The sequence below is a fragment of the Antechinus flavipes genome, chromosome 1, assembly GCF_016432865.1.
Source record: "Antechinus flavipes isolate AdamAnt ecotype Samford, QLD, Australia chromosome 1, AdamAnt_v2, whole genome shotgun sequence".
In the NCBI taxonomy this organism is placed as follows: Eukaryota; Metazoa; Chordata; class Mammalia; order Dasyuromorphia; family Dasyuridae; genus Antechinus; species Antechinus flavipes.
In genome coordinates this window covers 391,472,204-391,498,838 of record NC_067398.1, presented here as the reverse complement: position 1 = coordinate 391,498,838, position 26,635 = coordinate 391,472,204, and the positions used below count along the sequence as shown (strand labels likewise).

Here is a 26,635-nt window from a genome sequence, read left to right as displayed (position 1 = left end):
TCTCTGTCTCTCTCTCCTTCTCTCCCTAAAGAGATTCTCTTTTCAGCTATTGCTCTTTCAGAACAAATAATTCATTCAGTTTTGAATCTCTTTCTCATCATGGTTCTCTGGATTGAACTATTTTGACTGATGAGTTGTAAAGGGCTGAAACTCTTGAGTTGGTGCACTGAGGTTGGATAACTGAGCACTTAAGGCGAATTACCAATTGGACAATACTCTATAAGTATATGCTTGGAAAATGGCCCTTCCCACTATTCTGTGCTGGCTCGATAATTGGTGTATACAGAGAATTGTAGGGGGGACTAAGAGGTGGAGTAAGAATAGAAGGGTCACTTTTGGGCAGGAGACAAAAAGGAGAGGTCATGGAGATTCCTGTGTCCATTCCCTTCACTTCTACCCCTAAAGACCAAGAATAAAGACCAAAGACTTTTGCTTATCCTGACTCTGGCTGATTCTAAGGTATCCAGGGTACTAACTTGGTCTTCACAATGAGTGATCACAATCTTAATGAAATTCCCATATCTAATTCAGACCACCAAACGATACTATATGTGACATTCCATTAGGTCCAACCCTGTGTTCTTGTCATTCATCCTGTCATGTTAAGCTAACCACCTCCTATCCACTTTGCACCCTTTGCCCAAGTAATCAGTAAATCAATAATCAGATTAATACCACTATATGATTATTGTTCCTGGATGTTGCATATTTTCAATTGACTTCTCTATGGATTAAATCCCCATCCCTGTGATTGTTCTATGAATATTCTCATAAGTGAGAAATCAAAAACCCTTTGAGGGAAGATCTTAAATGACACTCAGATTCTATAGAGAAGGGAAACAGTCTTGCATAATACACAGTGACCATAACTGGGTGGAGATGGGGAGGGGAGAGGAGTGGAAGAAGAAACAAAGTAGGAGAAGTAGGAAGAGGCCTTAATTCTTAATAGGGCTCTGTATACATGCACAGTGCAAATAAAAACCTGCAAATAAATTGATATTGCTTACTAGAGACTGTGTACAGTCTCTAGTAAGCAATATCAATTTATCTGCACTGTCAGGGAGGAATGGCATTTTCAATTACAAAATTTTAAGAAGCAAATGTATCTTATGCACACCAGCAGAAGCATAGCAAGTATTAAGCAAACATCATGAAATGAATAAAGGCAGGCTGGTTTATGGGAACTGATAACATATAAGTACATATTGTCTCACTTGTTGAAATGTAAATCTCTTGAGAGCAAAGTCTTTTGTTTTGCTTTGAATTCCCAATACTAGAACAATGTTATGATAGCTAGGAAATTTAGAAATAGATATCTTTGTGAATATTCACACCTATACTCATTGGTTACCATCCTATATATCTCTTGAGTTCAGAGTATCCCTTGATATCATTTCTTTTCAATCCTAAAACTAGTTTTTCCTTCCTTGCCAATTATAACTTTAGATGTCTACCTGGCCCTAAATAGCCTCCTGAAACTTGGGTCCATAGGTAAGATCTTTCATATTTTCCTTTTTCAGCAGGCCTCAAGTAGTGCCAATTGAAAGAGTTGTACAGAGGACACACTCAGAGAGAGACACCTGGGACTTTGAGCAGAGAAGAAACTTCATAGGAAGCATTTGTACCAAATTTCTAAGAATCAGGTTAGTGGTTCTTAGAGGGATTGATGTTTATATTGACTTCACTTTTGATTAGTGAAGTTTGATTGTATGAATTGAGAAGCATATGTCAAACTGGTATCTCCATCACACTAGTTAGCATAAATAGTAATAAGTCAACTATAAGTGTGCATGGTATATTACAAATCTATTATCTATCAACTTTCCAAACAGAAGAGCTCTAGCATTTTTAGCCCTTTATCATTCTGAACATGCTTCATTACCCCAACCATACTTGATCATTTTAGTTGCCTTTGAGCAGAATGTTTGTAGTTTTGTTTGCTTTTTCTTGACCAGAGCTACATGCCATGTTCCTGATGCATAATCATCATGTTTTTTTTCTTTAAATAAGGCAACCTGGTAGACAAAAGACCTAGGCTTGTAGTCAAGTGATGCTTTCAAAACCCAGAACTACAAGTAACAAATGTAAGACATTGGGCAAGTCAAATCAACTCTGAGTCTCAATTTTATCATTCATAAAACTGCTTTGCAAGCCTCAAAATGTTATTTAATTGTGAGTTATTGTTCATATCAGCAAGAAAATATTATACTTTTCTTCCTGTCATGATTAGAAATGCATATTAAAAAGTCAGCTTTTTTCATTTCAAAGTATTTAATATATACTTTTGTTTCAGATTAATTTTTTAAAAAAAGGTGAATAGTAGGTAGCAAGAATTAAAAAGAGTGGCTAACGAATTGAGAAAGAAATAAACTGGAAATACATTGATTAGGTGTGATTGTGAAGGAAGTTTACATTGAGGAAAAAACTGGATTATACAGTATAGTTGGGCCAATAGATTTTGTGCAGTTCATCCAAAATAAAGTACAGAGTAGAATATATTTGTTTCTGCTAACCCTAGCAACAATAGGGAATCTGCATAAAATAAAACCTTATCAACCAGTTGTCAATTTTCTATTAGGCAAATACTTGCACAGATTTTTTTTTTTTTTAAACCTTATGTGGAATATGGCCTTCTTAATTTATTCATTAGAAGGAACAATAAAAATGTCCAGAATGGCAGCTCCGAGGGACATATCAGCTAATAGATGAGGTAATAACTTGAAAAGAAGGAAGAAAAAGAACAAAGAGAGAGAGCAAAAAAGTGAGAGAAACGTTTTGTGAAGACAAGGACATGAAAATTTCCTAGTTAGGAAATTTCCCAATGTCAGTGTATGTCAACATCAGAGAAAAAACAAGAGGACACTGTACATATGTCTTTGAATATTGGCAATATCCCAGAAGGCAGACTCTTTACTGCTACATGAAGACCATACAACCCTGCCATAAACATAGCCCAATTTTAGAAGTCAAAAGAGCAAGGCTTAAAAATTTTTTTCACAAACCTATATCATGTATTTCAGAGGGCATTTTCAGGGGGCATGCTGTTTAAAGTGAGATAGCAACCATTTAGCAAGTGTAAAAAAGTTTAAAGGGACACTTCAAAGTTGGTTTGATTAGATTAAAATTGTTAGATTCTGAATCATAAATCATTGCCCTAGTCAAAGAACAATCTTCCAGGCAGCTATAATGAAAAACCAACAGCACTAGGGAGCAATAATTCTGTACAAGTGGAAGATAAGTGACTTAGGAAGACTTCAACTTGATAAGGGAACTTTAATTGCCACATTCTGCAAAGTTTTGCAAGGCTGCTAAATCTCCAACAACTATTGTCACTCTAACCAATGTCAGTCTGATATACATCAATTTAACTTTTTCACTTGACAATTGTTAGGATATGGAAAAAACTGAAACAGATGAAAACTGGGACTGAAGATTAATCATAGTTAAGTCAAAGGATTAGACAAATATTTATGAGACAATGCTACATCTGAACTTTATGTGCATTTGCAATTTTAATACTTGATCTTGGGTCAGTTGAATTTAATTTAGCAAATATTTATTAGGCATTTGCTAGACATAAAGATTTGTGTTTGGTTCTGGAGATACAAAGATAAATGTGATATATAATCTAGGGACCATAATCAACACTTTGAGATTACAAGTACTGGATTCTTTCTTGAAGATTTCTTTCTAAAACCTCTTTTGATTCATGCCTCTACCAAAATTTTTCACAGGAAAATCAGAATTTAGCTTATGTCAGTGTCTTAACAAGAAAAGAACAAAACTCTCAATTCCCAAGCAAATGTGCTGAAGGATGAGATGTTGCACGTAGCGTCAGATTTAATATAACAAAATCTTGCCACCAAGATTCCAAATAGTTATCAGCTTTTCCTTCTTCAGTGAATGCAATTTTCCCAAGAATCTATGTAGTTCTCCAGACTATAGCACTTCTGTGAGAATCATCACCCCTCCTGCAAGGGGAAATGATTTGTGATTGCTTGAGAGTTAAACAAACCTTTCCCTGGTGAACTTTATCTTGCAAGGACTTATAACCTAGTCTCTTAAAATTATAAAGGAATATAGAAAGTAGTTAAAGTAATTGAAACATCTTCCAATCTCCCTCAGACCTTCACAATTCATTTAATTTACAATGTCATTCAAGGATAAGATCTGGCTTTGGGGATTTTATCTTTTACATTGTAGCAAGAAGAGGCAATGAAGCATAATAGATAGAACCCAGGGTCTTAAATCCTGCCCCTGACATATGCTAGCTGTGTAATCCTGGGCAAGTGATTTAACCTCAGTACTCTAGACAGAGAAACTACTGACTTCCAGTGAGAGAGAGTTTCCTCTTCTAAGAATTCTCTATGCCAATAAAAATCACATCTTGTCCCTATTATAACATTGATTCCTTAATTGATCCAACTACCATTGTTCTAGGATCTCACTCCAGGAACTACTTCCCTTGGCTCTCTTCCTATAATGATGATTCCTCAGTGACCTTTATTCTAAGGAGGGGTCACAGAGTTTTTCTTCTAGGGAGGTGTGAGGAAAGGATTTAGTGCATTGCTGCAGAGGCCCTACCATCTACTAATCTCCCTGCTGGCCCGCGAATAAGTGCCTGCTGGATAGCCTTTCTTTCTCTGTTGCTGGGGTATAAATCAGCCATGAATCAAACATCTATTATCCTCAAGATAACCTCATTAGGGAAAAATACCTAGGACATCGCAAGAAATGCGCAATTTTCAAAAAGTCATCCATGCTAGAATAAAGAGTCATAGCAATAGGTTCACAAAATATATATATATATATGTATACACATATATATATATATACTCTCTCCCCTGATATAGACATTATTTTCTCACACTTTTTAAAAAAAATAATTCAATAGGAAAGAAGTGATATGTATACACAAATATAACTGTTACAAAGGATATTGTAAAGTTCAGAGATAAAGGCAAAATGCTGTGCTAATTATGAGGAAGTATAAATACTTTTTTGTCTGAGAAAAAGGAGAGGAAAGAAAACATCTAAGTCATGGGGGATAAAAGGTACAGAGACAGTAGAGGACAGATCAAAAATGGGAACAGAGAGTAATGCAGTGTACACTATGTAAAAAGGGAAGATTATGAGATAATCATAGCAAGTAACATTTCTCCAGCATTCCAAATCCAGTGTCTTTTCTATAGCTCCAAGATGCATACTTCAATGGAATCGAGATTATAGATAGTTTTCAATGCCAAAATTAGGAGTTTACTTAACAATATAACAACAAGAACCACTACAATAATACTATAAGCATTATAAGATTGTTAATTCAGTACAATTCAATTGAACAAGATTTTATTTACCACCCATTCTATATTAGTCTCAGTACTTAGGGTTGAAATTGCAAAGACAGACCAAAAAAAAAAAAAAAAAAAAAAAATCCCTGCCCTCAAGGAGTTTAAAAGCAGTTTCCTGGAATGATGAGGAAAGTGAGATTTAGAGAGGTTAAATTATTTTCCTAAAATCAGTAAATTATTCAACTAAGCACCTACTATGTGCCAGGTACTCTGCTAAACTCATTAACAGTACTAAAAGGAGGAACTGGAATTTGAATTATAATTCTAAATCCAGAATTGTATCATGTTCCTTGCCAAGTTAAGTTAATGGCTAGAGATGGTCTAAAAATTGTTATTCTTGGTGCTATTTTTATTATTTTCTACTGTTCTGTGACTGTCAATGAAGAAGTTCCAGTGGGCCACATATCATTAAGTATAAAGAATGTACTTCTAGGCATTGGACAACATATTCAGATAAATGAGACATATCTGTTGTCCTCAAGGAATTTACAGTCTGCTAGTGATAACAGGAAGTTACCAGATTAAATAAAATATAAATTAAGATGGAGAACTGAATTCAACTATATATTCTAATTTGCACCCCATTTATTTTTGAACATATTTTTATCTTCTCTCATTTATGTTCTCTAATGCCTACTTTAACAGCCACAGTAGACAAATATTTGTTGAATTAAAGCATTACACAGTGATATATGTATGGATGAAAAAGAAATCACTTTTCACTGGAGTAACAAGGAAAACTCCATGGTGTCATTAAACTTTTGAACTTGAAAAATAAATGCTGTGTGCAATGTCAAATACAGCATATAGAAAGGAGAACTCATTATATTCTTGTGTTGTTGCTGTTGTTTCAGTCATGTCTAACTCTTTTTGACCTCATTTGTAGTTTTTTGGGGGAATGAAAAGATTCTATAGTGGTGTTCTATTTCCTTCTCCTGCTCATTTTACAGATGAAAATACTAAGGTAAAGAGGATTAAATGAATTACCTAGGATCACACAACTAGTAAGTATCTGAAAATTGATTTGAATTCAAGTCTTCCTAATTTTAAGCCCAGGTTCTTCTATCCATTGCACAATTTAGTTGTTTTATATCTCTGTATAAACCCATAATTTTACAAATTTCCCTGTTTCTAGTCATCCAGATTTACAATCTTGGAGTCATCTATGAGTATTCTTCATTTCCTACATTCATAGGGCTATAGGTAATGAATGAATGAGTGAATGAAAAGGCATTTATTAAATATTTTTATGTGCAAAGCTTGGGGGCCATACATAGAAAAGTGAGATAGTCCTTAATCTCAAGGAGATCATATTTTAATATGAGACAACAGTATGTTTAGGAGATTTAACTGCACGTCACATTGAATAGTCATTTGATGATTAGAATATAATAGCAAAGTAGATGGTAATACATTTTCTTTCAATTAATAACCGAATATTAATTTCCGATTTGAATTTTGATGGTATCAAGGACTTTGACATGGAGCACTTTTTTCATTGAGTCTTCTAACTATGGTTACATAGAAGGTAGGAACTTTAGTACACACCAAAGACAGTTGTCAGGTCCCATATCCCCAAGAGTTGCTTGTCTGGATACTGGTTTCAGAATAAACAAGGGCAGGCCCTATGAGAACTGCTGTTACTCTTTAGATTTTTGGGTTTAATTGTTCATTTCTTGAAATGACAGATGGTGTAGCAGAGTAGTTCTCTTTTTAATAACAGTGCTTCATTGGATGAAGGCAGTGTGGGCTAAGCTGAAAACAGAAATGATGAATTGGTGGTGCTGCTGTTCTTGTGTTCTTCTGAGCTTTAGTCCTATATCACCAAGTGACTATTAGACATTTCTAATTGAATGTCTAAGAGAAATCTCAAACTTGACATACCCAAAACAGAACTAATCTACCAAACTTCTCTTTTTCTACAGAGGGAATTGTCATTCTTGTCTTTTAAGTTTATAACCTCAGAGTTATCTTTGGTTCCTCTCTTAAAAAACAAATTTCTTTAATTGATATCGTATCTTGACATTTCTATCTCCAAAACATCTCTCAAATCCAACCCATTAATTTTACTCACAAATCTACTACCATTTAGTTCAGGCTTTCATTTTTCACCTGGACTATCACAATGATCTCCTAATTGATATCCTTTCTTAAGTATTTCCCCACTTTAGAATATCTATCACAAAGTTGCCAAAGTGGTTTTCCTCAAATAAAATAATAGGATTACAAAGGAAACCAATTATATTGAAGAAAAGATTTTTTTTTTTTCCCCAAACAAGTTCATAGATGTCCCTGAAATCTATTTGTAGGCTTCAGATTAAGAATATCTGGATTGGATAATCTTCAAGGTAATTTTCCACTTTTAACATTCTATGATTTCATGATCTCTCTACTGCCCTATTGCGATTGCTCCTATCAGAAACATCAAAATTAGGGTATTTAGGTGGTGCAGTGGATAGAGCATCAGCCCTGAAGTCAGGAGGATCTGAGTTCAAATTTCACCTCAAACACTTAACACTTCCTGACTGTGTGATCCTGGGCAAGTCACTTAACCCCAATTGCCTCAGCTAAAAAAGATAAATCAAAAGTATTCACTATCTTTAATCAAATATTTGACTATGTCATTCCCCTACAACTACAATAACTCCCTATTGCTTCTTGGAAAAAATATAAACTTCATTGTCTTGTTTCTAGAATCTTTTACATACTAGCAGCAATCTATCGTTCTAGTTTTGTTACATTCTATACTTTATACATATAACCTATACCATAAACTTCATATAGGTAGCTAGGAGGTACGGTGGATAGTGCTAGGCCTGGAGACAAGAAGTCCTGAGTTCTTACTTGAATCTTGAAGGTATCAAAGATTTTATCATGGAGAACTTGATTGGGTGTTAGGACTATGTGACTGAGAAGGTTGAAGTTATAGCACCTGCAGAGGCAGTTACTAGGTCCCATCTCTCCAAGAGTTGCTTATCTGGATATTGGCCTCAGGGCAGGCAAGACCAGGACCTTATCAGTTGTGTGACCCTAGTAAGTTACTTGTCTGTTTCCTCATCTAGAAACAAGTTCAAGAAGGAAATGGCAAAATACTATGGTGTTTTTTTCCAAGAAAACCCCAAATGAGTTCACAAAGAACTGTATGTGACTGAACAACAACAAAATACTTCAAATAAATTCAACTCCCTGTTCCTCATAGACACTCCACCTCCTATCTTCTTGTTTAGAGTGTATTTGCCTCTTATCTTTGCCTTATATACCGTGTTTCCCTGTTAATAAGACACTGTCTTATTATTATTTTTGGACAGAAAAACACCAGAGGGCTTATTTTCAGGGGAGGGCTTATTTTAATGAACATTGACAGTAATTTTAATAAACAGGTAAATGCGAACAAAAAAAGTACCTTTATTCAATAATGATCATGTCATCTTCTTCAACAACATCGTCATAAGTGTCCATACCCTGAATTCCGTCCTGGATGTCTTGCACCTCTATTTCCTTCAGAAGAAGTGGACCCAATCTGTCATGTCCAGCAATATAGCTCTCTTTAAATGAACATGTCTTGTCCAGGTAACCTGCTCGTAGTGCCTTGGCGACACAGCTGTCAGTAATTTTATCCCATGACTTCTTCACCCAAGTCACGACTTCTTGCAGACAGGGCTTCACAAAGTTTCCACGCTGATTTCTTCCCATTCTGTTTTCAATGTAGTCATTGACTTCCATGCGCAAATGGTCCTTGAATGGCTTGTTTATTGCAATATCAAGAGTGTGGAGATAGACAGTCATTCCTGCAGGAATCATTACTTGATCTATTCTTCTCTCTGCAAGAAAGTTCTTCATTTCTTTAGCACGGTGAGTGCTGGCTGAGTTCTTTTTTTATCCTCCATCATGCCCCCTGAGTTCCTTTATCCTCCATTATGCCCCTTTTATCCTCCATCATGCCCCCTCACTCCCCGCTTACATACTGGGTTTTTATGTTGTCCTGCCTCAGCTCTCCTCCCCGGCACTGCTCTCAATGGCGCCAGCAAGCAAATCACTGGGGAAGAACAGGATGATGCGCTCACCGCTGCAGCTCTGATTGGATGCAGCTCGGAGCGGGGTTGCGATTCATTGGGAGGGGGGAGGGGAACGGTGCATACAGAGGGTACTGTAATGTAGTGTGTAGCGTAGGGGATCACCTTCACTACAGTAGCAATATCAATAGAGCTTATTTTGGGGGGAGGGCTTATTTTAGAGGAATCTTACACAGTAAGGGGAGGGCTTATTTTCAGGATAGGTCTTATTATCAGGGAAACACGGTAATATCCCACTTTCATTAAGAAAGTTCAAAAACAACTTTTTCTATGAAATTCTTCTTTCATCCAAACCCCTAACTCCTAATGTTTTCCCCCAATTGCTTTGTATTTATTGTCTCTATATTTATTTGACTTTTATTCATGCAGGTACAAGTTTGACACTCTATTCCACATCTCCTCCCGCCCCTCCTTCCTTGATGGCAGAGATTGCTCTTATGTGCCTAGTAACTGATTTGCAATATAGTTGGATGGTATTGAGGAGTCATGAAAGGCTCAAGATTCTTCGATTTATTCTGGATCTAGGAATTTAGAGCTGTTTCCTTACCCAAATTTTTTTCCCTCCCTCCCTACCCTCCTTTCTTCTTTCGTTTTCCTTCTCTCCCTCCCTACTCTCTCTTTCTCCTTCTCTCTGTCTCTCTCTCCTTTTCCTCTTTTTTTTTTTTTTTTTTTTGTATGCGTGTGGGTTAACGTCATATGAAAGACCTGTTTCCTAGTCTTTCACAAATCCTGGGATCATCCCTTATTTAATTCACAAAACTTTTGAATTAAAAGGCCATGAATCTAATAAAATGTGATTTTTTGGTAGTTACCTCGGGTTCCCTCTGCTTCCCGTGCCTTTTTTGGTGTCTGAATTGCTTATTATTAATTTGGGATTTTTTCTGATGTAAGTAATAGCAATAAAACATAGGGGTGCTTAGAGGATCATCTCATGTAAGGAGTTGAAAGCAACCTTGAAGAAAATCCAATCCAGAGTTCTTAGACGGGGGTCTGTGGAAAGATTTCAGGGGGATTCTGTGAACTTTGGAATAGGAAAAACAAACATCCTTATTTCAATATAGCTGTTTTCCTTTGCAGTTTATATTATGCATTTAAAATTTTATTCTGAGAAGGCTCATAAACTTTAACAGATTGTGACAAAGACTAGCTTACTTCAGCTTTTAAATTGATAAGAGACCTGAAGATCAGGGAAGTGGAGTAAGACCTGGAGTGCAAATCCAGAGGTACTGGAGCTGCAGGCTCAAAAGGGTTAACATCATTTTCCTTAGGGCTTCCAGGGGGCGGGGGTACAAAGCTTGTGGGGTGTAGGATGTTATGTGGGGGGAATGGAGGAGGGAACCTAAGACCAGAAGCCCTCCTTCACCTCGCCTGTCCCAATCTTGGGGCCAGATTCCTGAGGAAGAAAACAGGGCAGAGAGAGGCGGGGCAAGGAGCGGAAGCGGAAGTATCTGCGGGCTGCTGGCCGGAAATAGGAAGAGGAGTGGCGGCGGCTACGGCAGCAACGGCGGAGGTGGCGTTGTGGTCTCCCTGGTGCGGTTTAAAGAAGCGGCGGTTTCGCGGGATCCGGAGATGGCGGAGAAGTTTGACCACCTCGAGGAACATCTGGAGAAGTTCGTGGAGAACATCCGTCAGCTCGGCATTATCGTCAGTGACTTCCAGCCCAGCAGCCAGGCGGGGCTCAACCAGAAACTGTGAGAGTTGTCGCGCCTCCCACCCACACCCCTTGCCCTCTTTCCCCATGGTTTTTCTCCCCAGGGTCCCCCGGAATCTAGATGCAAACTCAGCAGGCAGATGGAGAAAACTGATAAAGTGCCAAGGGGACAGGGTTGCGGGGAGACGAGCCCTCCTGGGAGCCTTCTCTCTCTGCTGGCTTTAATCACGGTCACTGCTGCAGGATACTGCATCCCTGCTTTGAAGAACGGGGAAAGTAGCAGAGAGAAAAGAACGGTTCAGTAAAGTGTCATACCTAGGTACTTCAATTTAGTAAGGAAAGTTGCATTTGGAGTCTGGAGTCATAGGTTCAGCTCTCATGGCAGACTGATTGCTTTCACTTTGGGTGTGATGTGGAACTTCCCAGCCTCATCTTAAACTTTTGTAAAGTGGGGATAAATATATAAAATACCGTCTCTTAGGACTGTTGAGAGGAAAGCACTCTATAAATCTTATATAAATGTCACTTGTTACTCTCCACTGAAGGTTTAGGCTGGCATGGGAGCTGGAAAGGGAGGAACTGTAGCTGCAGGAATGGTTGTGGAACTTGAATATAGCTCCTAATGTCTAAGGATCTGCAGATCCTTAGAGAAGATAAATTAATCACATGGACAAGTTTTGAGCTTTAATTCTGTGCATTTTGGACTGTGAACAGATGGGAAAGAAATTAAGAGACATAGTCAGATAGGTTTGTATAAGTAGCTGTATCTAGATATATAATATGACTGTATGTATGTTTATCTTCTGCATTTTTACTCTTCTACAGAACAGAGACTCTAACCACCATACAATCATTTTATACGTATATTATACATGTATGCATGTAATTGCACTATATATTCTCAGTACTAAGTCATACATATATATGTATATCCATCTCCAAATACATATCTACAAATGTAAACATATGTGTGCATATGTATGTAGACACATGTACACACATTTATGGATATTTGAGAAGAAACAGGATCATAAATTTAGGACTGAGATGTTTCATAACGTTCATGTAGTCTATATCTCCTCAATTTAAAGATTAAAAGAGTCCATTAACTGCTGTTCAGGTCACAAAAGTCACCCCAAAGTAGCAATTGTTCAGTTGTGTTTGACTCTTCCTTACCCCAGGGACAAAGCATACATTGACTCTTCTGTCTTCCATTTTTGTCTTTGGGGTTTATGTGGCCAAAGATATTACAATGGATTTCCTTCTCCCATGGATCACCTTTTGTCAGAACTCTCCCTTATGATCTGTCTATCTTGAGTAATGCTGCCATGTGTAATTTATAGTTTCATTGAGCCCTTCTACCATAACAGGATAGTGATTCAATAGAGAATTACTGTAATTCAGGTTAGTTAAATGAGAGAGAGAGAGAGAGAGAGAGAGAGAGAGAGAGAGAGTGTGTGTGTGTCTTATTAGCATGTGCTCTTTATTCTTAGTGCTTAAAATATTTAACTGAATTTAATTTTTGTTTCATGCTTAGAAATTTCATTGTGACTGGCTTACAGGATATTGACAAGTGTCGACAACAGCTTCATGATATTAGTGTTCCTTTAGAAGTTTTTGAGTAAGTATAATTTTTTTATATTAGTTTAATATTAAATCCTAGAGTAAATAGAGTGTGTGGACAGAAATTGCCTAAAATCTTTTTTTTTTTTTTAAATAACAGGTTTTGAAATCTTTAAAAGTTGACAGAATTTTCATATAGAGAAAGATTATTAAAACATAAAGAATATCCTCACAAGTTTTTAAGTCCTATTTATGCAGAGAGCTGAAATTTTCTGTGGTTAGACCTTTCTTTTCCTGTCTACTTAGGATAAATGGTTAGACACATACCATCTCTGTTGCATACTGGTTGTGTGTTCTTAGGCAAGTTACCTCTTGGTGTTCTCTGCAACTTTCTAAGACTTTAAGTTGTAGAGAAGGTGACAATTTGCAATGGTGAAGACAGTTTCCTCAGCAATTTGTTATATCAGTGAAATCATAGGTATAATCCCTATCCCTATTTTAAAAGCCAGATATTAATTTTAGTGAAATAAATATTCTATTAGAGGTACATGTACATGATGATGCATTTTTAAAATTTACTATTTAAAACTTAGGATAACAGGTTTTCTATGAATGTTAAAGTACAGAAGTAGAAATTGTCCTATCTTTGATAATGGAAGCATCTTAGTTTAGTAACCAATCAGTTAGGTACAAGAAATAGAACTGACAGTTCTAATGATCACTGTTGGCTCATTTTTCTTTCCCTTCCTGTAGTCCCAGAAGTGGAAAATAAGGCCAACATGGATTCTAGGAAGTTGACGATATGGTTTCAACATGGGAGTTTTCAGCCCATTGTTGTTGCAGAAGGCATAGAATGCTGTAGAAACAATGTAGCTGAAGAATATCCTGCAGTGATGTTTAAGAATGGAATTATGGCAAATAAGAGCGAAAGATCCTTCTTAAAGATTCACTGAAGTAAAGCTTTGAAAATATGGTATAGTTTCAGAATGCTAGAACACAAAAGCAGATAGTCAAAGAATGAGTCTAGTTCTTTAAGCAGTAACATAGGGCATGTGATCATTCTTTGAGGCAGTTAGAAACAGGAGTAAGCACTTTAGAGTGAAAATGCCATTGCAAGCAAACTGCTGTTTTAGACTTTTAAACTGCTTTTCAACTACCTATGGATACAAAAGTGATTGCTATAGTTATACCTTCCACATCACAAGTCTCGGGAACACAGCTTCCCTGCAATGTGGAAAATCCACATAAAGATTTTTGACCCTAGGGGCAGCTAGGTAGCACAGTGGATAAAGCACTAGCCCTGAAGTCAAGAGGACCTGAGTTCAAATGTGGTCTCAGACACTTAACACATCCTAGCTGTGTGACCCTGAGCAAGTCACTTAACCCCAATTGCCTTGGGGGGGGGGTGGCAAAAAAGATTTTGGGCCCTCTGTATTAGAGAATGTCTGAATTTTTCTGTTATGAGTTGTTTATTATAAAATTTGGATTAAGTTGTTTTCTGTCTTGTCTGAAGTTTTCAACAAAATTCCCCCCAAATTCCCATTTAATTTCTTATGTCGACCTGAGATACATTGAAACCGCAGGGGGAAAAATCATGATGTTCAAAGGATAACTATCTCTCTAGTGATCAGTTATTCATTCAGAAAATAGTAACAATAGTAATCTCTGAGGAAATTTAAAAATCAGCAAACAAACATGAGAACTGCTTACAATCTTAAGTGATTTGTGGAAGTTGATATCAGAGTTCTCTGGATAACAGATGTGTATATTCTATATATATTTACGTTTGCTTATCTGAATGTGTTAATACTCCTTTTGTGTGTCCCTTCCCCCATTATGATATAAACTAGATTGCAGAACTCTCTCTTTGAATTCTTAGCACCCAACACTGTCTAGCTTTTTATTCCATCTTTTCTGTATTCTGCCATTTCCAGCCCTTGAACTCTTTTTGTACCTAGTGTCAAAACTTTCTCCCACATGTTACTGACCCTGTTCTGCAAGGCTGCCCATTTTCTCCATTGGAACTTTATGGCTTGTATTTGGAATGTTGGCTAATTCTGTTTCTTTCATTCCACCTGCTCTCTGAAATGTAACTTAAGTGGAATTCGTAGAATTTGCCAATTTTTGATGCAGAAAATTGACCATTATAATTCAAAACCAGGTTTTTTTTGGTCATAAGCAATAACTTGTAATATTTAAATTTTTTAGAAGTAACTTTAGCTCTATCATGCACAGTATGAATTGGGTTTTGCATAATTTGTTAATTCATTACTGGATAATTTAACTTGACTTTTAGGTTATAAAGCCAAATTATTTCATATGTGAAAAAGCAAATCTTTGCTATGTGGTAAAGTTAAAATATGTGTGCAGACCTAAATTGTGTGTCTTGATGGAATCACAAGAAACTGAACTAAAATATTTTTATGGGAGTAGTGGTTAATTTCTAGAAGCAGTAACAGCAGATATTTCTTAAGGGGAGAATTTCCTTGGAATTTATTCTAAACTTAAGCCAATAGTAATGGCATGAGTATAGGGTGGGCCCAGATTTATGAGTCTTATATCATAGGTTTAGTTCTGCTAACTTGCCTTATGCTGTCATAATTACCATGTATCATATCACTCAGCCTTTTCGGGTTTTAACATTCTTATCTGTCAGATGGTATAATGTGTTCTTTACTTCACATAGTTGTTTTGAGAATTAAATCAAAATAACAGAAATAAAAGCATTGTGAAAAGTCAGAATAGCAGACAAAAATCATTGTTATGGAGTTTTGATAATTATTTAATTTAGAAGTAATATATTTTTTGATTCTTGAGTTATTAGTATTAGTAGAAGATTGGTAATAGATCTTCTAATTTACTTCTTGATCTCATGTATAAGAAACAGTAGATTTGACACTGAACTCCAAAAAGTAAATGTATTTTACATGTTTTTATAGATTAAATCATTTTGTAAATTGAATTATTTTGACACAGAGTACCTTAGCAGCCATACTATTCATGTACCTAATGCTTTAATTACTTTGTTTTTCAGAGTATTTTATTCTTAATGATAATTTAACATGAGGTGTTTGATATTTTCAGATATATTGATCAAGGCCGTAATCCCCAGCTGTACACCAAAGAATGTTTAGAGCGGGCTCTAGCCAAAAATGAACAAGTTAAAGGCAAAATTGACACTATGAAGGTAAGATTGTCATGTTATGGTGAAAAATTTTTTTTTCAGGATTTGTAATGAAGAGAAATTTGAGAAGTAGAGCCTGTGTTTTTTATCTTTTTGTTATTTTCCATCAATATGGAAATTTCCCAATATTTCAATTAGGATTTCTGCAGTTTTACCTGTTAGGTAAAAATAATCAGTCCTGCAAAATCCAGATTCATTTTACCTGACTAAAGGCAGCTTGGTAGAGCAGTGGATATAGAGTGTTGAATCTTAATTCAAGAAGATCTGAATTAAAATCTGGCTTTACCTGCTTGTTAACTATGTAATAGGGTTTGTCACTTAATCTGTTTTTGCCTCAGTTTCATTATCTGTGTGATCATAGGAATCATAATTTCTACTTCCCAGGATTGTTGTGAGGATAAAATGATTTATTTATAAAGCTCTTTGCAAACTTTTAAATGCTATATAAATTCTATTATTATATTATCAACATTATTACCATCACTATTATTGTTAAATTATTATTGGTAGGAATATGATAAATGTGAATATTAAGAATCTGCTTAGATGCTTATACTTACCCTTTTCCTCAAGGGAATAAAAGCAATAATATGTAATCTATTTTAAATTAGATTTATAGATCATAGAGTCATAGATCAGAGTCAAAGCATTGCAGAACACACAGAAAGAAGTTCTGAATCAAACATTTCTTGATAAAAGCTCGGAGCAAAGGTGAATACGTCAAATGAAAAATGATGCTTGAACCCCAATGGTTGAATTTTTATGCCTCTTGGCTTGAAAGGAATTCTCAGTAATTTGGTCTTGTTTGTTTTGCAGTGTTTCTTTAAGACATGTTATTAAAAGCTTTGTTCAAAATCTGACACTGGCAATAATCACATACTTTGAATAGTTTACCTGAGAAAATTGGAGAATAGGCCCCCTTTTTTTTCTTTTTAAAAAATAGATGCAACTGCAGGCCCATTTTTCATTTCTTCCATACTTGGTACTCTGCTTATTCATTTTTTTTTTTTTTCTTTGGAGGGGGTGGCAATATATTCTGTAGAATTAAATCAAGTAGCAATCACTTATAAAACACCCATGTGACAAATATTGTGCTAGATTCTGGGTAAACAAAGATAGAAATGAAATAACCCCTGGCCTCAAAGAGTTTTGCGAGGGGTCTGGCAATTCCAGTCTTTTGATTGTAAACCAGTATGACTGCTTTTGCTCAAGCATTTTCTGGGTGACTTTTCTTTATGTGCTACTGTGACAATTTTTATACTGAGTTCTCTTTGGACAATTCAGAAAATTCAATGATGGCAGTAATGCTTTGTGACTTTGTCTTCATTGTGGTATTCTTTATCATAGTTTTTCTTTTGCTTCACTTCTTGACTATTTGACATTCCAGGTCATGGTTCTATCAAGTGTAGACCTTTGTTGTAAAAGACATTTTTTTCATCAAAAGTTCTCATTTAGGATTATGGGACGATGGTGAAGTAGGTCAGAAAATTCCTCACTCTCCATATTTCTGCTTCCAAACAAATAAGACTTGGGATAGAACAGGTCCTTCTGGGACAGTTGGAGAAGCTCCCCCATAAAAGAAAGACTTCTGGATGGTGATTTGGCTGATATGAAGTGTAAACACTTCCAGGATAGCTCTGCTAAAACAACTACCTGAGAACCCTGGGGCTAGGAACTTACATCTCTGAGAGAATGTGGGAAGTCTGGGATTTGAGTCTAGGAAGAAATGCCAGGCCCATCTGTGCTGCTGAGTTGCAGCCCTTGCGGATAAAGAATCACCACAGTCTGGTGAATGCAGGAGCAGTGGCATTGCTGGCTTCAGACACTTAGAAGAGGGTGAAATTCTTCCTTCTATGTTCCAGGTTAGAAGGGAGATCTCATGGAAGACCTGAAGCCAAACGCATAATCCCCCCATCCTAGGATTAAAAGTGATTGTACAGACAAAGGAGAAAGAATCCAATCATAGGAAGTTATTATGGGAAAGGGAAAACTGAGGTTCATCTTTAGAGGAGCATGCTGAAGTAATAAATTAGCCCCTCCTATCCCAAAAAGTAATGTTAAATTGTTATCTATCCGAAAAGAATTCATAAAGAATTCAAAAAAGACTTAAAATCAAATGAGAGAAATTGAGGAAAAACCAAAAAGCAAGGATAATGAACAAAAACTAAGATTATGAAAAGAAAGCCAACTAGAAAAGCAGATCCAGAACCTTAAGGAATAAAATGACTCATTGAAAATAAGAATTGGGCAAGGGAAGCCAGTGAAATTATGAGATTAAGAAATAATAAAAATATAAAGCGTGAAAAAAAAAGAATATGAGACATAAGAAAAACAGCAGACCTGGAGAACAGATCAAGAAGAGAAAACACAAGAATAATTAGATTATCTGAAAGCTGTGGCCAAGAAAATAACTTAGATACAATAATACAAGAAATAATCAAAGAAAATCATCCCAAAGTGATAAAATAAGAGAGAAAAGGATAAATAGAAAAAAAATCTACCTATCACCACCTCAAGAAGATCCTTTAAGGAAAATACACAGAAACATCTGCTAAATTTCAAAACCCCTAGACCAAAGAAAATTTACAAGCAACAACAACAAATTCAAATATGCTGAAGTTGTAGTTAAGAGTCACGCAAGACTTATTACAAGTACTATAATTTTGCATAGTGACAATCAAAGGAACTAGGGTTGCGACTGAAAATATTATGTCCAGCAAAATTAAGCATAATATCGAAATGAAAAGAAAGATATTCAGTGAGCTGTCAGATTTTCAGAATCTTGTTGCAAAACACACCTGAACTCTACAAAATTTAACATATAAAAGTCAACATCAAAGACTTAATTTTAAGAGACTCAAGGACAAATTGTTTGTTTTATATGTGGATTTCAGACCATATGTTTAAGATTGTCATTAGTAACGATAAGTCCAAAAGAAAGATTGGGGTAGAGTTGAGTATGATGTAATTATGAAATGCAAAACTGTAGAAAAAGGTAAAAACATTAATTATGCTGTATGAATGAGATGCAAGAGCAAGAACCAATGCAGAAAATTAAAAGGGGAGGAGGATTGGTAGTTTTGAAATCCTAATCACATCAGGAATCTATTAGAGAGGGAACTATACATATACAAGAAGGGAATAGCATCCTCCAAAATCTATAAACAAATTGGAGGAGGAGGGAATAGAATAAGGCGGGGTATAGAAAGGTGTTTAAATAAATGGGAATGGGTTAAGCTGTATAGATTAATGGGAAAGGGATAAAGGGGGGAAAGAGTTGGGGGAGAGGTTATGGGAAGCATTCTTATAGTAGGGTGGAAATATTAATAAGTAAAGCAAGGCAAGTTAGCAAGTAGAAGTAAAGTAGACGAGTTAGCCGGGACAGGAAATGGAACAACATTTATGAGTATGTCTGTGTGAATATATGTGTATATGTATAGAGATATGCATGGTGTATATATGTATGCATCAATGTAAACAAATATATGTGCTTAACTGTGGTTTGCTTGGGGAAGGTGGGGAAAAGAGTAAAGTAAAAAAAACTACAAGGAAGAAAAGAAAAAACAGACAGTTCTGAATACAATGTATTATATTATAATAATATTATATAATAACAATATTATATATGTTATATATTATACATATTACCTATTATATATAATATATGACATATATAGAAAGTACATATACTTTCTTGAAATAGAAATTTATTACTACATATTTTGAATTCTCTCATATGTTCTGCTCTGAACATGACAAATATTTTTTCTGTGTTTTTTTTCAAAATTTCTATTTTATTTTCTATTTCTATTTTAAATAAAAATTCTAAAACCAAAAAAAAAAAAAGTTGCAGTTTAAACAGTTATTGTAGAATTGGACTTTGAATATTTCTTGAACTTTGTGCAGTGTGGCAAAATAGATAGAATGCTGGGTTTATTTCCATCTCATTACTAGCTATGTAATTGCACTACTTCCTAACATCCCAAAGTCTTTGTATTCTCATTTACAAAATGGAGTATTCTCATTTACAAATTGTCTATGTTAGACGTTATTGTAAAAAAAGGTTTTGCAAACTTTAAAACTATTCAAATGTGAATTGTTATTTTAAAATATTTTGGTTCTTCTTGACATAGAATATAAGAAATAATTGACTTACTGTACAATTGGGTGATTGTTGAAAATTTAATTATAATAATGCTAGTTCATGTCATCATGTTTGGAGTAGATTCCCAGGTGTTCTGAAGGTCTTTTCTATGAATTGTTTGCAAACAGTAAGTTTGGTTAGTTAGAACGTAGAGTTGCTTAATTAGATCGTACTTATGGAATCCTGTTACGTGAGTTGTCTACTAAAATTAATTCCAGCTGTGTGTTTTCCTTCAGGGTAGAAAGTAGTACTTTTACAAGAAGGAAGAAGGGGTTGTGTTTGATGTGGGTGTGGGGAGATAGATGGGAATCATCATTTGAAGGAACATACGTTGCTGAAGTCATTTTGAAAGAAACTTTTAAACTCGTTATTTTGAAATTAAATTGAATTGAAATTAAATTGAAATTTGTAGTTTTTCTAGGCTAAAATAAGTTTTATGTCAAATACATCAATAAACACTAACAAACTATGAATATTAAATTTTAATGAACTATGGGCCAATTTTGTATTTACTTTTGAATAATCTGGTTTACTTTATGAGTTGTGTAACATTCTTGTTTAATCTATATGATAGCTCAAAAAATGATATCTTGGCATTTTATATTTTTCTTCACAGAAATTTAAAAGCTTGTTGATTCAAGAGCTTTCCAAAGTTTTTCCAGAAGACATGGCTAAGTACCGAAGTATCCGAGGTGAAGATCATCCTCCCTCTTAAGTTTGCTTTCATTGTGTTTAAGAAGTCTGTTTACAACTTTCACTGAATTGTCATGCCTTTTGGAAATATTGATGATTTCAAGTGTTCTTGAAATGTGAATTTCGAACAGTTATTTGAAGGCCATTATTACATTTTTTCCTCAAGACTATGTTTCAGAAGAACTTTCAATGGACATTGTCACCTTTTTGTTATACAAGATATGTATAACCAGCTATCATTTCACTTTCCATGAATGGTACTTCTTAGGACTAAAATGAAAGTCTTTATTGTCAAGTGCCAGAGTATTAATGGTTTATAATCTCTTTAATGTGAATTGACATTGGGTGGGAAAATTATACACAAGAAAAAAGGTCATGAAAAATAACTATTGTCAACTTTTTTTTTTTTTTAACATGACCATTCAGCTGGAAGACTTAAAAATTTGATCTAATGGTGTTTTATTTTGTTTTTTTCCTTTGTATTCTTTCCATTCCATTTTTCTTTGTTAAAAATTGGGATCCATTATAGAAGAGGCTTACATGTGATTAGGATATTTGTGTTTTGTACAGTTTAACTTTGATGCATAACAAGTTTTTAGTGTAACTATATTTACATTTGCTTTGGTTAAGCCAAGTATATATAATAAAATATTTCCAGATACTGTTACTTAATTCATTTAATTTTTCCATTATAATAGTTGCAGTTTATAGTATAATATTCTGTTTTGTAAGCACCCAATCCATTTTTGCCTCAAGTTTGAATAATATTCCTATAATTCATCTGAAAATATTTCAAGGATTTTCCTCTCTACCTTTTATCAGTGAACATTGCAAAAAAAAAAGTCTGAAATCCTAATTTATGCCCTTGCTATGTTTGCTAACTTATTTATTGTCATAAGAAATAGCTTAAATATTTTCCAAGAAAGTCTTAAAATTATTGTTTTAGTGACTTAAATCTTATGTTGCATATGATAGGCTAGAAGTATATCATAGCTTATACTCTTTGAACTGTCAAATTTCATCTTGATTATTTCTATTGGAAAAAAGTTAAATAGGCATCTGTTTGAAATAATTTCTTGTCAGGCTGTCAAAGCAGAAAGAACTGTTTTAGCTAGCCAAACATCATATCACATTCACATTTTTTATAATTCTGTACAAATGACTTATGTAAAAGTCATTTAGACTTTTCTGGGGCTAATATCATCTACCCCAGCCAGCCTTCATACAATGTATACTTGATGTTGGTTGTAAGGGAATAAATGCAAATGAGTACTTGTGGTTAAGTCGGTTAAATTCTGTTACTACTTGTAAACTACAAAAAATTTATTCTGTTGATGGTACCCAAATAGTATTGTCATGAAAGGGACATGCTTTAATACTTAACTCAGTTTCTTTTTTAATACAGTTAGCTTTGATTTGTCTCTTAAGAGTGTGATTTCTCTGAATTGTGTTTAGCAAAAGAAATAAAAAATAAGCACTCTAGTGAGTCTTCTATTTGTTCAAAATCAGCCTTTCTTGCTAAACTGAATGTGTCTTGATCCATTCAATTTGTGCAATCTTGTGGATTTTATTTAAATAAATTTAGCTGTAGGTTTTAGTTTTAGTATCAGTGCAGCTCAGATTCTGGCTGAGTTGAAAGTTATGAATGGAGAAAGCGAAAAATCAAATATGGAAAATGTTGGAAAAAATAGTGAATAAAATCACTTTGACCTTTATCTTTGAAGCTGCCAAAGATATTTCATTTGTGAGGATAATGATTGCTTCCCTTTGTCAGCTGTCTTTTGTTGGCCAAACCTTTTTTAGCTTCAATCATTAATGATGGTGTGAATATTGTAATTTACATAGAAGCAGCGATGATATCCTTGCAGGGAGTCCTTCATCTGCTAGAAAACTTGGATTTGGCATGATGGATAGAATGCCAGCCCTGAAGTCAGGAGGATCTGAGTTCAGATCCAGGCTCAGACACTTAATACTTCCTAGCTGTGTGACCCTGGGCAAGTCACTTAACCCTAATTGCCTCAATAACAATAAAAAGAAGAATACTTGGATTTGAATTCTGGCTTCTTATTAACCTCTCTGAATTACAGTTTCTTTTTCTTTATATTCTTTTTTGTGATTTTTTTTTTTTTTTACAAAGAACTTTACATTCATGATCTGATTTGATCTCCATGACAACTTTTAGTTGTAGGGTCATGTCAATATTAATGTCTAAAAGTTGTGAAACCAGAATTTGAACTCAGATATCCAGACTCCAGATCCAGGTTCCTTGCTATTGTTTTTTATTACCTTGCAATGAACCTTCCAGGATCCTAACCTTCAAGATTAGTCCAAGGTAAGACATTGACAGATACCAATACGGTTTGGATGAAAAATCAGTTGACAAACTAACGTGATCTTGGCAATTAGAGTATTCCTGAATTTCTGAATTTGTAAAGTTAATATATCATTGGGATAATGCTAATACTTCCTACTTTATAGGTTGTTTGAGGAAAATGGTTTTTAGACCTGAAAAGCGCTGTAGAATAGGGAGTTAGTCAGCTGGTCTAGAGTCATTTTTGATTTATAGATACCATTTCAGAATCATGAGTGCATCGTTTCTATTCTTTAGGGTAAAATTTACAACCTCCATTCTAATTATCTAATTTCCTTATTATCTTAGTTTTTTTTTAAACTATTAACCATACCCTACTATTTCTTAATTACGGGACAATTCTGTATTTTTGTTATTGTATACTGGACTGATTCGAGTGCTCTTTGTATTCACGAGTCTTTTAAAAAACCTTGAGAATCTCCAATTCTAGTAATGTCTAGAACCCAAGTCAAATTGCTATGTTAGTGATTTGTTAATGTGCATTTATAGTGAATAGTTTGCAGATTTCTTAATGATGTTTTTTATTCTAATCAGAGAATACCAAATCAGATTATGAAATAAATTCTTTCATCTTTGGTTAGGGCATCATGGTGGTGATAAAACCAGCCTTATGAATTTTCTTGCTAAATATCTTACTGACAGAGGAATGCTGTTCCCCAAACTTTTTTCCCACCCAACTCCATCTGTCTCTGCTGAAGTAGCTATGAATAGTACTTCTAACCATATCCACATCTAGTTCTTTGTATAAGTTGTAAAAGCAAATATAATTGATGAGTTACCACATATCTTTCCCCCTTGCAATTGGAAAAACAACTCAGACAATTCTCTATAATTATAATTATATTCAAGGTAGAAGTTTTAAAATGAATTTTATTTTATTGTCAACATTATCTAAAACATATATGAACATATTTACCCTGATCTCTGCTTCTGAATACATGGTACTTATGGTTTCTGCAATATAAGATTGGGACATTTCTATTTATTTCTGAAATAAAGTATTTTGAAAATTTGTTTAAATAATCTTTGTTATTGACTCATCCTCTTACATGAATAACAAGTCACTTCAAATTGACAAGTATTTATTAAATGACTTCTGTGTTTTAGGCATTGTGCTAAATTCTGTGGATACAAAGAAGGATGATGCCAGTCCTTGCCTCAAGGAACTCACATTCTAATGAGAGGGGACAACATGCAAACAATTCTGTACAGTTATGGTTCTGGAAAAAACTTGAGAGTCTCTTGGACATCAAGGAGATCAAATCAATCAATACTTAAAATTAATTCAGGCTATTAACTGGGAGGTCAAATTCTGGAGCTGATGCTTAAATGTTTTGGCCATATAAAGAAAAGATGAGAATCATTAGAAAGACCCTGATGTTGGTGATGATTGAAGGCAAAAAGGAAAGAGAATGAAAGAGGATGAGATTTACAGATAGTATCCTGGAAACAACAAACAAGAAGTTGGACAGATTTTGAGATAATGGAGGATAGCTTGGAATGCTATGACGGTTCATGGAATCATGAAGACTTGGCCGCAACTGAATGACTGAACAACAATAACAAGAAATACAATTAAGTTATATACATGATAAATTGGAAATAATCTCAGAGGGAAAGCATTAACTTTAAGGATCAGGAAAGGCTGCTTACAAATAATGGGATTTTAGCTGAGACTTCAAGGAAGTCAGGTGATGAAGGAAAGGAAGATGGGAATTCCAGACATGAGGGATAAGCAAGTGAAAATGCAGTTAGGAAATTGAGTGATATGAGTAAGAATAAGGCTAGAATTGTGGAATGATAGACTACTTGTATGGGACCAAGAAGACTGGAAGGAGGTGCATATCAAAGGGCTTTTAAAGCCAAGTAGAGGCTTTATATTTGTTCCTGCGGATATTGGGCTTTATTGACTGGAATTTGTTGAAAAGGGACCTGGTCAGGCTTACATTTGAGGAAAATCAGTTTTATACTAGCCAAGTGGAGGATAAGTGGGGATGAAGATAAGACACAGAAATCCAGAAGGAGATAAGGGTCTGCACAAAGGTCATGACAGCACTTTGTTACATTGTTCAATCTTTAAAAAAGGAAGAGATATCAAGTAAATCCATTTTTAATGTCATAAAAATTGTACAATTTGTGAAATGATAGGACTTTTAATATAGCAGTGTATAAATCTCAAGCTCTACTTTTTTAAAAGATATTTTTATTGATATCCTCACCTTTCTAAATGTTTTCCTCGCCCTCCTTGCCTTCTAACACTTCCCTCTTTCCCAGGAGGCATCACTTAATGCAGGGCTTTTTAAACATTTTTCTGCTCCTGACTACCTTTTGCCTGAGAAATTTTTATGCAATCTTGGATAGATAGGTATATAAAACAGACATACAAATTAAACATTTACAGCTAACAGGTCACAAAGAAATTTATTGTAAAACAATTCTTTGGTATGTATATATTTTACCATTTATTAGAGATGAGAACAAATTTGCATACTAATAAGATGGATGTGCTTGTTTACTTTTACATAAAGAATTAAATCTGGTGGATTATTTGATACTCTTGGTGGATTATTTGATACTGTTGGACATAGAGTCTCCTAAATGTCTTTTTCAGAGTTAATTTATATTTTGATTTTATAATTGTCAATGCTGATAACTTTGCTTTGCATAAATGTATAATACAAAATGGCAGAAGTATATATAGGGCCATTTTGGAAATTGTTAAAAATTCTGTCCTAATCTCAACCCAAAATTTATTTAATGACTTTTTTTTTTTTTTTTTAGGAAATTCAAGTTTTAAATGTGTTGTTTGACCATTAAGCAAATTCTTCTTGAACTTTAAGTGACAGGTGATGTTTTTAATTTCAAGTGACAAAGGTTTATGAACCCAACAGTCTTTTAGAATCAAAATTTGAAAAGAAGTATTTCTGGAACTGTCTCCAGATCCTTCAGATGATCAATTAGGTTATTTTCAATTATAAAATCATATGTAGCTGTAAACATTTCAAAGAACCATTTTTACCCTATTCTTCAATTGTTAACTTTTTTAGTAAAACTTTCAATTTTATCTTTTAACAGAAGTGTTAGTTTTTCCTTGAAGTGACATATTTAAACATTAAGGTTTCAAAAATATATAACATAATAGAGTTTTGAAAGCCACAAGTCACAAAAAAATAACAAAATCGAATTTCTTCTCAGTCAAAAAATATAACAACTTCATCTTTCAATTTAATAATCTGTTTAAATTTTGCCTTCTTGAGAGCCATCTTATCTCTGCATGTAGTAATAAGCTTTTGTAATTGGAGTCCATGTTTTTTGCAAAGTTTAAAACAAACCAATGTTAAGGGCACATATTTTAATGAAGTTAATGATTTTGAAAGAATCGAGAAGCACCATCTGACTGGTGATAATTTTTTGTCTACAAGTGCCTCCCAATGGATCAGGAAGTAAGTAAAAGGGATATATGTTCATTGCCACTAGCTTTATTGTTTGCTAGAAATCCAATGTTCTTATTCATCATTGCTCCAGAAATACAGACTCCAGTCAGCCCAGTTTTTCAACTGTAAATTGTCATTTATAAAAAATAAATCAACTTAATATATATATATTAA

The 26,635-nt window shown here is 34.6% G+C and overlaps 1 protein-coding gene across 1 annotated transcript; it reads left to right on the top strand.

The window, feature by feature from the left end:
• Positions 1–10,890: 10,890 nt before the first annotated feature.
• Positions 10,891–24,050, top strand: MED10 (mediator complex subunit 10). The gene is made up of 4 exons (XM_051969823.1): positions 10,891–11,112; positions 12,610–12,693; positions 15,720–15,822; positions 20,580–24,050. The coding sequence occupies exons 1-4, from the start codon at positions 10,991–10,993 to the stop codon at positions 20,676–20,678; spliced, it is 408 nt and encodes a 135-aa protein (XP_051825783.1). The 5' UTR covers positions 10,891–10,990; the 3' UTR covers positions 20,679–24,050.
• Positions 24,051–26,635: the final 2,585 nt, after the last annotated feature.

Bases quoted from the DNA above. Each gene is read 5' to 3' on its own strand.
- MED10 (XM_051969823.1), top strand. From the start codon at position 10,991: ATGGCGGAGAAGTTTGACCACCTCGAGGAACATCTGGAGAAGTTCGTG. The intron at 11,113-12,609 runs GTGAGAGTTGTC...TTTCATGCTTAG, and splicing joins GCGGGGCTCAACCAGAAACT to AAATTTCATTGTGACTGGCT. The intron at 12,694-15,719 runs GTAAGTATAATT...TGATATTTTCAG, and splicing joins GTTCCTTTAGAAGTTTTTGA to ATATATTGATCAAGGCCGTA.